This window comes from Berghia stephanieae, chromosome 5, assembly GCF_034508935.2.
Source record: "Berghia stephanieae isolate SIO BIC M18660-M18661 chromosome 5, UCSD_Bste_1.3, whole genome shotgun sequence".
NCBI classification, from domain to species: Eukaryota; Metazoa; Mollusca; class Gastropoda; order Nudibranchia; family Aeolidiidae; genus Berghia; species Berghia stephanieae.
Window position 1 is genome coordinate 29,606,527 of NC_088364.1, and position 12,098 is coordinate 29,618,624.

General features: G+C 33.8%; 1 protein-coding gene across 1 annotated transcript; it reads left to right on the forward strand.

The window, feature by feature from the left end:
- Positions 1-1,965: 1,965 nt before the first annotated feature.
- On the forward strand, positions 1,966-9,824 carry LOC144972724 (uncharacterized; the record flags this gene model as incomplete). Its single annotated transcript, XM_078914300.1, is given in 5 exon segments — positions 1,966-2,023; positions 3,741-4,017; positions 6,108-6,248; positions 7,553-7,707; positions 9,314-9,824. Coding segments are annotated over 4 exon segments (900 nt in total). The 3' UTR covers positions 9,680-9,824.
- Between the last annotated feature and the right edge of the window lie 2,274 nt (positions 9,825-12,098).

Here is a 12,098-nt window from a genome sequence, read left to right on the forward strand (position 1 = left end):
GATCAATGAGGGTGTACCAAATTTATTTACCAATTTTTCTTTTCTTAGTGCTAAAAAATTTCAAAGTAAAAATTTCCGGGTCAGAATAAATTACTCTGAAGTTCCCATCTCTTTTTTACAATAAAAAATTGGAAAACCACAAATGACAAAATCGCCCCACAAATAAGGGGGGTTATAAATTTATTCCCTAATATTTTTTTTTAAATTTTCAAAAAATGTTTCCAAAGTCATTTTTTTATCACCAAAAGACGTAATTTTCCCCCCCCATTTTTTTCCCAAAAAAAAGTGCAAAGTCAATTTAATTTTTTCTCGCAAATAAAATAGGATTTAAATCGCAATTTCTACAACATTTTTAAATTTTTGTCGGCAAAATCAAAAAAAAATCAAAGCTGGGAAAAAATCCTGCGACAGTTTTACAGGGGCCCGTTATTTCTTTCACAACGATTGGATTTTACTTACTGGGGGCCAAATCTTTACTACCCCCACCCATGAATATTATGCCGTTTCGGTTTTTGTCGTGTTGAATCTTAAAGGTTAAAATTTTACCAATCAAAACAAGACTTGTGGGAGCTGGTTTTGGATTGCACTTTAAATTTTGGGTGTTGGTATGAATGGTGTGGGTTTTATTTAAACGAGTGTCCCTTGGGTAACAATACTGGTGTGTTCCCCCTATTTTTGCAACCCCTGACACTTTTTTTTGCTGAAAAAAAAACTGTTTTGACCCTTTTTACAAAACAAATTGCGGTTATGTTCCCTTCCACTTTCGAGTTAATTTGGGTCAGATTCCATAAAATCCCGGAGGTGATTTTTTCCCCTTGATTTTCCATTTTAAAAAAAAAAAAAATATTTTTTTTTCACTGCAGGATTCCTAGATTTTCAAACAAAACGATAAAAACCCAAAAAAAGAAGAAAAAAAAAAAACAAGAAACAGCAAAAAATAGTTAAATATTGTACTTTAAAAAACCTTGGAGCCATGGTAAAATCTGAAATAAAACATCCTTTACAGGCTTTCCCAAATCCATAAAGAAAATTTCCCCAGCCCTCTTGGGGAAAAAAACCCAAAATACGATCCAAACCCAAAATAAAGTAAAATGACAAAGACAAGAACAGAAGTATAAAAACCCAAACTTGTAGGGGATTGTTCTCCCCCGAAAAAAAAAAAATCTAAAAAAGAGGGGCTTCATCTGCTGAAAGGGGCAATCGGTTTAAATTTGAATCATATTTATGCAAAGCTACCATAAATTTCATTTGAAGAATATTGGTTTTAAGAAAAAAAAAAACCCCTAAAAATAAACACATTGGGATAAAGACAAAAAATCCAAAAATTTGTAGTACAATTTAAATATTGAAAACAATCTAACCATGGGTAAAATAAAATGAACATACACAAAACACAAACAAAACACACCCAACAACACCCCATTGGGGGGAGCATGGGCTGAGAGAGAGAGGGGGGTGAGTTGATAGATAGATAGAAGATAGTAGATAGTTTGATAGATAGATAGATAGATAGATAGATAGAAAGAGGGATAGAGGGGGAGAGAGGAGAGGAGAGAGAGAGAGGGGGAGAGAGAGAGAGGGGAGAGAGGAAAAACAAGGAGAGTGGGTTTTATATCAAAATTTAAAAAACAAATAAAACATAATACATTTATCATGTCATTTTAAGTGGGGTGAGTTTGTGTGTGTTTTTCTTTTTGGGGTGAAAAAATGTTTCCGGGGATGTTTAAAGGGTTTAAAAATTGTGTTTTTTGGGGGGAAATAACGCATCTGTCATTAAATTTTTCGCGAATAAAAAAAAATACCCTCGCCTAGGCATTTCCCAAAAATAGTTAATCTGGGCAATTTTTAATTTTTTAAAATTTTTCAAACAGAAAGGACAAAACACAAAATCAAACCACCACCACACCCCAAAAAAACCAAACCAAAGCAATATTTCTTTCAAACAAAGCCCTATGAAATTGTAAATTCAATCTAGAACATATTATTATATAATGGCGGGCATACAAAGGAAAACTGGACAATGGTACGACTTTCCTCTTTATCTTTATTTTTTGTCTGTTGAAATCAAAGATTAAAGAAAGCTGTCCACACATTCTCTCCCAAAAAATAACGTAGTGGAGTGGTTATATTTATTCGCAGTAGAAAATTATTCTTTGTCCCCTCACTGAATACAACACTGTATTTTCTGTTCAAAATGGCGTGTTGTCGCATGGCTTGAAGTTGAATGAGAATGTGTTAGTATGAGAAGGAAATATAAGGAGAGGTGATTGAAACATTTTTTTGTGTGACTGTGGCTGAGAATTGAATTTTTGAACGTTTCAATTTCAACTTTTCCTTCAAGTCTGAAACTTTACAAGATCGTGTTTTGTTTTGTTTCTGTTACCCCAATCCAATCCATCAAAATTTCCCCGTCCCCACCTCTCCGATTTGATCATTCCTTCACATCTTGAAATCTATCAGCTTATCGGTCAGATTACTTTTTATGAGAATAGTTCCGTCCCCGTTTATTATATTATTTGGTATCCATATTATTTACAGTGTTGGTGGTAGTTTTATATATTTAATAAAGATTCCAGGAATATATATATATATATATATATATATATATATATATATTATATTATATATATATATATATATCTTCACATTCACACACAAACACACGCACACACACCCACACACATACACATACATTCTAGCCGTTGCTCATAACTCATTTCAGTGCTCCTGCAAATAATTGAAGTTACCATCAATAAACTACCCCTACTACTATTGCCACCACTACGTCATCATTACTACCACAGCAACCTCCACATCGTTATCAAAACTATAGCAACCACCACCACCTTTACATTATCATCATCCTCCTCCTCATCACCATTGCTACCACCGCCACTTATACAACCACAACCATCACATGATCATCATTACTACCACTACCATAGCTACCTCCATATCGTTATCAAAAGTACATCAACCACCACCACCATTACATCATCATCATTATCTTTATAGTTATCATCACTACCAATACTACATCACCAACACCACCACTACAATCACAACCAACACATCAACACTACAATCACTACACAACAACAAACACATCGTCATCGTCAACGAAACGCAAAATTATGATAGTAATAATGATAATTTAAAAATTAAAAATTGACAGATTATCTATATATGGAATGCCTAGGCGACGGTATCTTTTTTATTCGCGAAAGTTAATGACAGATGCGTTAGTCACTAAACACAATGTTTAACTTTAACATCTCGGTAACATTTTTTCACACAAAAGAATACACACACAAACTCACTCACTTAAAATGACATGATAAATCGCTATTATGTTTTATTTGTGTTTTAATTTGATATAAAATCCACTCTCCTTGCTTTCCTCTCTCTCTCTCTCTCTCTCTCTCTCTCTCTCTCTCTCTCTCTCTCTCTCTCTCCCCCTCTATCCCTCTTTCTATCTATCTATCTATCTATCTATCTATCTATCTATCTATCTATCTATCTATCTATCTATCTATCTAACTCACTCCCCTCTCTCTCTCAGTCCTATGCTCCCTCCATGTGTGTGTGTGTGTGTGGTGTGTGTGTTTGTGTATGTGTATGTTCATGTATTTTAGCATGGTTAGATTGTTTTCAATATTTCAATGTACTACAAATTTTTAGGATTATTTGTCTATATGCCAATGCTGCTATTTTTATGGTTTTTTTTTTTCTTCAACCAGATATTCATCAAATGATATTTATGGTAGCATTGCATAAATATGATTCAAACTCAACCGATTGCTCCTTCAGCAGATGAAGCTCCTCTTGTTAGATTGTTTTTCAGGAGAACAATCACCTACAAGATTGGTTTTATACTTCTGTTCTTGTCTTTCGTCATATACATATTTTCGTTTGGATCGTCATCTTGGTTTTATTCCACGAGTGGCTCGGGACATTCATATGGACTTTGGCAAGCCTGTGATGATGACTATTTCAGATGTTACCATGGCTCCAATGGTATGTGAAAGTAGCAATATTTAACTATGTTTGTCTGTTTCTTGTTTTTTTTTTCTTCTTTATTTGGTTTTTATCGTTTTGTTTGCAATCTAGGAATCCTGCAGTGAAAATGAAATATTTTTATTTTTTTAAAATGGAAATCAAGTGAAAAATCACCTCCTGGACTTTATGGAATCTGATCCAATTAACTCGTAGTGGAAGGGAACATAACCGCAATTTGTTTTCGTAATAAGGTCAAAACAGTATTTTTTCAGCAAAAAAAAGTGTCAGTGGTTGCTAAAATAGGGGAACTACACCAGTATTGTTATCAATGACACTCGTTTAAATAAAACCCACACCATTCATACCAACACACAAAACTTAAGTGCAATCCGAAACCAGCTGCCACAAGTCTTGTTTTGATTGGTCAAATTTTAACTCTTTAAGATTCAACACGACAAAAACCGACAACGGCATAATATTCATGGGTGGGGTAGTCAAGACTGGCCTCAGTAAGTAAAATCCAATCGTTGTGAAAGAAATAACAGGCCCTGTCACTGTCGCAGGATGTTTTCAGCTTTGATTTTTATAGATTTGCCGACAGACAATAAAATATGTTGTAGAAATTGCGATTTAAATCCTATTTTATTTGCGAGTGAAAATCATTGACATTGCACTTTGTTTGGTAAAAATCGGGGGAAAATTACGTCTTTGGTGATGAAAAATGACTTTGGTAACATTTTTTGTAAAGTTAAAAAATATTATGAATAATTTATAACTCCCTTATTTGTGGGGCGATTTTGTCATTTGTGGTATCAATTTTATTGTAATAAAGAGATAGGAACTTCAGAGTAATTTATTCTGATCCGAAATTATTACTTTGTAATTTTAGCACTAAGAAAAGTAATTGGTAAATAAATTTGGTACACCTCATTGATCGACCGCCAACGTCATTCGTGTAGAATTGTGAGTCACACGCTATCTATCCAGATGGCCGAAACGACGCTTCTCGCCGTCGATGTATTACGCTATTGTTACGCAAGGAATATAACACCTTTTTGAGTAGGCCTAAAAGCTAAAATCTAAAAGTAAGAAATATAATTCTGAGGAATTTGAAAGTCACATTGTTGAAATCTGCATGAAAAAAGAAGAATATTGGTCCTTATTTCAGAAAAGTCGGTTGAAAACCAACTGTTTTACGAATAAATTTGATTTAAAAAATTGCTTGTGTTTATTTTAGCTTTTTTTAGCAACTTTTTTATTTATCGGCCGATTTTCTTGATTTATATATCATTGTTTATATCTCAATGAGACGAGATCAAATGTAACTAGAACATAATTTGGCTTTTTTACCTATCAGCCATGCCTGGATAATTTATTCAACAACGTGGTGATTGTGACGCCACTATGCGATCAGCGTCTTCCACTGTTTCAGCGATGACTCAATGTATTGTTGATGGCTGTTGACACGTGAGCTGTCAGAACGACCAACCGTTGAAGGGTCAAGATTCTCAATAGCCAATCGTTCTTCGATCAAAAAACTTAAGAACTGACGAGAACAAAAGTTTGAAATGTGGTGATGGACGGACCTATGAAATCGTTTCTGGGCGGAGTTTAGTCATGAGTGACCGTAGAAAACGAAAAGGCGACTGCAGATATCAAAGGGTAGGGTTATATCATCAAAGGATGTCTACATGAATGACATGACCATATAGGGAACTCATTATCTACTCCCCCAAAAATAATCTGAACACGAGAGGGTTAATAGGAAGATCAAAATTTGTTTTTAAATATCAAGTTCTCAGTTTTCATAGAACTTTTGTACTCTATTCTCCTGTTGTGGACAGGTTATAGGAAAATTATGTTGTTTTTTTTTTTTTTTTTGTCTTTTTTTTTTTTTAACTGCTGGAATAAAGTATTATTTTTTATTAGATTAAATTTAACTTAATGCTTTGATATTTTTGTTTTTGACACTTTTAGATAACTACTAATGCAATGAAAAAAGACGGCAGCATCAGCAGCAACAACAGCAACCACAACAATTATCGATGTTCTTCATAATTTGTTCTTACTTTCAAAATAATTTATAATTTATTTCCGTTTGTTTTCAGTGATGTTGGCTTCACAGATTACAGCAGTTATCTGCCTTGTTGGTTACTGTGTCACAATTATTCTTGGTCTGTTAGAAAACTTACCCCTTCGTCCAGCAAACTTGCATTCTAGGAAAGTTGAATGGACTGCCCTGGCCACAGGTTCGATACTTGTTTTTACCAATGAGGTTTATTTGTGACTAATGTTCTCTAAACGTTATTATGTCAGGGTTTAACATATAAGATTTTGATTAAAATAAATGCTGTGATATGAGAAAAAAGAGTTTGATTCTCAAAACTCAATAACCTAAAATTTCTTTTTTGAAAGTTTTGTCATCTGATTCATTCCAACATGATATGCCAGATTGATGTGGTTTACAATTTTTCTGGATTTTTTTTTTTTAACAGCAAAGATCAAGACTCTTGCTTTTTGGTCTAGTGGTATGACTCTTGCTTTTGACCTGGAGGTCCAGGGTTTGAGAGCCACTCTGAGTCCTTGGAAAAGGCTCTATACTCACATTCTTTCATCATACTAAGGTGTAAAATGAATACTTGGCCATTAATAACATTGCCTCTGTCTGAAAAAAATTGCAATATTGCCAAGCAGACATTATGTCTCATCTTGCATTGTAAGCGTTGCTGTTGGCTAGGGACCCCTTGTAAAGCACTTTAACATGTTTAGTGGATATTGCGCGATATAAATAAATGCTCTAGGTTATGATATTTATTATGCAATGTCTGTTTGGCATATATAAGATGGCATATGTAATGTAAGCTATAAAGTACTGGACAACATCTTTGTACTAAAGCAATATTGTTTGACATCAGTTAAACTTAAGAATTTTACACCTGTCTCTTATCGTTTAATAGGATAAGTTAAAAACTTTAGGTAAAATTTTATTCCCCAGAGTGCCAATTAACCCCAGGATTTCAAAGTAAGGGTTTTAAACTCGAGGACCTCATCTTTAGCTTTCAATTGAGTTAGATGAGTAATCACTTAGCTACACATGTCAAGGGAATGAATACCGCATAGTAGTTGTTCTTGCGTGTCATAAGGCCCATTGACTTTACCCCTGTTTCTGCTGCATTAAATTGACAGTAACAATTGCTAGCTATCCTTTTGATAGGACACTAGTTTATCACAGAATATTTTACAACAGATCTAACAGATCTGACATGGATGGACAGGGGTGTCAGAAAAAGGAACGACTGCATCCCACATAGGCAAAGCAAATACTCTATCAACCGAGATAATAGGGTACCCAATCTGTAGACTAATATCTAATCCTATTAATTCAATCATTGATTGACTTTGGATAACTTAATTATAACTGTATATATGTTATCATTCTAATAAATGTCACATGGTGTCTACCATTCAATAGTAGTTGTATAATATTTTTCATTCTAACAAAACGCGACTGGTTCCTGCCGTTCAATCATTTTCCTTTTCTTTCCTTCAACAGCATTTGTGGGGTCAGTGTCAAGCCTCCTGTTCATTTTATTCTACACGTCTAGCCTGTCTTTTGTCATTCTTGGCTCATCATATTTCACCAATGCTTTGGCTGTGGCCGTACTCTTTGTCTCTGGAGGCATGATGGCCTGCGGCCACGAACCGCCTGTAAGTGAAACACTTTAGATTTTAAATTACTTCTTTAAAAAAAAATCTTTTGGGTGAGATTTGCTTTCTCTGTTAGTTTTATCTAACATCTTTTTATTTAATTTTCTGTGAAGATTTATTTTTATTCAGATAATGTTTATGCTGTGTTGCCCTATGTTAGATCATTATAATTATGGAATGCATATTGTAACCATGCAAATGATTTAAACTTATGAAATATGAGTGGAAATAAATGGTTTTATTGAATTTTGATTCTTTAATGTTAAAAAATGTATAACTTCTTCTCCTTGTTCATACGGGGCACATGTTAAATAATCCCCCTTTAAATCCCACTGGGAATTCATTTTGAAAAATGACTCTTGTCTTTATCCCAATACATGACCTTTTGTCCCATACAGAACATATTGGTTCACAGTAATGTCTTTATTTTCATATGGGTGCTTTGTGTGTCCAATTTTATTGACATGTATGTTCGACCCTTAATTGTCTCTTTTTGAAAAATTAAGATGAGTAAAAAATTATCATATCATATCATGTAAAGGGTTATATAGCACTTTAAAATTACTATTTTTTCACTCTAGTGATATTGGAACAGTTTAAATATGACACATAGTCTGTTTGACAACATTGCTTTACTTCCGAGGGTATTCATTTAATGTCCATTTCTGGTAAGACAAGGAAACTACAATAATTATTTCCAAAGGGCATACTTTAAAGGTGTCAAATCACGAACTCTAACTCTCAGACATAATTTAGGTACTTTTGTGAGTCCTTCTTCTTCTTTCCCCCTCATATTGTCTTCATGTTTGAATGTCTAGTTGGCCAAGGAACGCCATTGTCTTCCTCAGCTCTGTCAGGGGCCCATACAGTTTTGGTCTACAGATGTATGGTACCAGGCCAAAAATCCTCTCTTGCTATTGCATACTTTGAACAGGTTTGGAGTACATGGTGGGCATCTTCTTCTCCTTCACCACAGTCATACATGCCCATTTCTCCTATTTTGAAAAGCATGTGCATGTGGTGTCTCAGGAGGTTGTGTCCTAATTGCATTCTAAAGATTGTGACTCGGTCTTCAGAAGCTTGGGTGTGAATGGTACCAGTTGGCTTTTGCATGGGACTTGATGATTGACTTAATTTCGCCATCTTCATAAAGGTTTTCATCTTGTATATGCTCTGATCCCATTTTGGCCAAAGTATCTGATATGACATTTTCTATAATGTTGCACTGACCAGGATTCCATTGAAGTCTCACCTCTTTTGTTCTTTGATTTAGTTTCATGAGCTATGCACTAATATGATTTAGGTCAGTTTGCATTGGTAGTACACTATAACCTAGGTGTTGTGAACTGAATTGTAATGACGTATTTTATACTCATAAGATGTGAATTAGGACCTATATATTGTACACCTATATACACAAAAGTTGTTTCTTACGAGTGAACTAATCTCTTTGAAATGAAAATTTAGACCAGTGTGGCCAGCTGAGAACTTTGTATTAGTCTTTGTATGGTGAGGCCATAGAAATCTGCCATATAAATTTGCCCGATCAACCTGATTTCAATCAACACTTTGAAATTTAAGTCTTATTTTATTCTATCTTGTCCAGAGATTCAGACAAGGAATGGTGATGTCAGCTACGCCCCAACAACAAACGACAGTTATTACTTTCCCAGGACCTCAACTCCAGACAAATGTTTACACCTATAACTCCCCCGTTACTCATCCTCCTCCTCAGCCTCAACTTTATGCACCATATAATCCAGCTCAGCCAAATGTCGCTGCCCCTCCACCTGCCTATGGAGCGTCACCTCCGCCACCTTATGTGCTGCCCCCTACATACCCAAACCAAGGAAATTATCAGTCTAACCAGCAACCTCCTTCCTTTCCTTATCAAGGGCCACCACCACAGCAACAACAACTTGAGGCTAGTGCTCCATTGTTGCCAGAAAATGAGATAAAAAGAAAACTGTGATATATTCTCTATGCATGTTCACAGAACTCTCATAAAAACTGAGAACTGTATACTTAGTACTTAAACTATACTCTTAGTATTTAATGTGCTTTTTTGCTTACATCTCTCTGTGTGCATTGCTCACGTTGCTTTGAAATTGAAGACCTCACCTTAAAATATCATACTTGTAAGTATACAATTTTTAACAAATGATTGGTATGTTGTTTATCTGTTAAATTGGGTTGTTTTTTTTTCGAGTTTTGTTTTTTTAGTTCTATTTTCTTCCATGTAAAAGCTTGAAATGTTGAGAAAGTAACAACGTCAAACACACGATTTTAACCAGTCTTTTTTTTACATAATCATTTTAAAACGCAAAGATTTAGATTTAATTTTCTTAAGGATAATTCAAAAAATTGTTTTTATGTATAAAATTTATGGAAATATCTCATGTTTATTTACTGTAGATTATTTTTGTTTATCTATGCCATTTCTATTCAACTTACTAACTCAACCCTCAGTCATTGACAATAGATAACGTTTATAGGAAACTTTTGTTGGATTGTTTTTTGTTTTTTTCATTTTTTCAAAAGAATAAATTGTCGTTTGAATATGTTAAGTTCATGAGATTTGACTGTCCAGTCTTACAATGGCAACCTGTGTGCCCATTGACTTAAAACTTAATATTTGCAAAGTACAGCCATTGTTGCTGCTTACCCCTGGATCTGATCTGACTACCGTTTACACAGTCAGTAAGCATTTCATTTTTATTGAGTAAATGTAGTCTTTATTAATATATATATATATATATATATATTATATATATATATATATATATATATATATATATATATATATATATATATATACATAACATAAAAATATACCTCTTCCAAAACAGTTTCGTGATTAAAAAAAAAAAGATTTTCATATTGGCTCTAAATTTTAAAATCTCTATTATTGGTGATTAGTTCATAAGTTGTGAAATAAAAAAGATGAAGTTAACTATCTTGCTTTTATGCAAAAAATTATAAATTACATGGCGTTATGATATTAAAAGTTTACCCCCACATCTATACAGTTGAACTCCATGTAACAAATGGGAATATAACAGGCACCCAGTTATAATAGGGGTCTTTTTTGTTTTTTCTCCTTCTTTGCATTGTTAAATTTGCCAGCTATAGCAGGGCTTATAAGAGCCTAATCGGTTATATCAGGGGTGCGAAACCCACTCAATAATTCTTAATAATTAGCCTACATTACCCTTAGCTAAGCCTACAGCTAAAGGTATCTGAGAACTAGCTAGGTCAAGTTCATGAATGCTCTATCTGTGTGTGTGTGTGAGTGTGTGTGAGTGTATGGACAAATTACCACTCCATGCTACATAATTTTAAATGGTGATTTAGGCCCTTCGGGTTATTTCCCTTGAAATTTTGCTGTAACAAGACTCGGTTATTACAGGGATTTTAGGCTGGTCCCACCATCACTGTTATACTGTGGTTCCTCTGTATATAGTTAATATTTCTGTTTTTACACGAAGAAAATGCATTTTTTTCTTATTCAGGACTAATACGTATTGACTTACAAAATCATATTTTTCAAGTTAAATTTTAAATAAGATATTTAAAAATGCTGACTGACCATATGCTCTTAACTATTTGTTTAATATTATACAGATATCATCCATTGAGTTTCAGTACCACTAAACTTTAATCGCTCAGAAGAAAAATCCATGTGCCGTATTTTAAGTTAAATTATTAATCTTACTTTATCTGTGTAAATCATTAATTCAATCAAAAGGATTTTCCTTTGTGATTTATATGTTTTACTCAGTGAAAAACTGAAAATGGCTAATTTAAAAATATTGAGAGAAAAAAACAGCACAAAAACAAAAAATTCTCAAGAATGTTGTTGTTTTTATTTGCCTTGTTATTTTTGATGAATCCAGTATTCATAAGGACTAACCTCCACATTCATTTTAAACCAAAAAGAATTGCTTCCGGTTTGAAGTTTTTCACTTCCAAATTTAAATGACATGCAGTAGGCTGTATAACACACAATAATATTTTCTAATAGTGCAATATTTGAACCAGCTGTATGTTGTATATGTTGTAGTATATATATATACACGCGTACATACAAGGGCAGGCTGATATATAAGTACTGTTTGTCCATAAATTAAAACAATTCAGGTACAATCATGACATTTCACATATGCATTCTCAAACCATACTTCTACACTCATGTGCAACAACTGATTCAAGTGACGTCATTTGTGCTCATAATTGATGACGTCACAACCTTACTAAGACAATGCGGTCGAGAAAATGGGGACACATAATGAATTTCTCGTCAAACAAGTTTCTGGTATTGAATTTCTAACAGCAGAAGGATGCTTCGCAGCAAATATCCATCAAAGAATAAAGGCAGTTTATGGTGATTT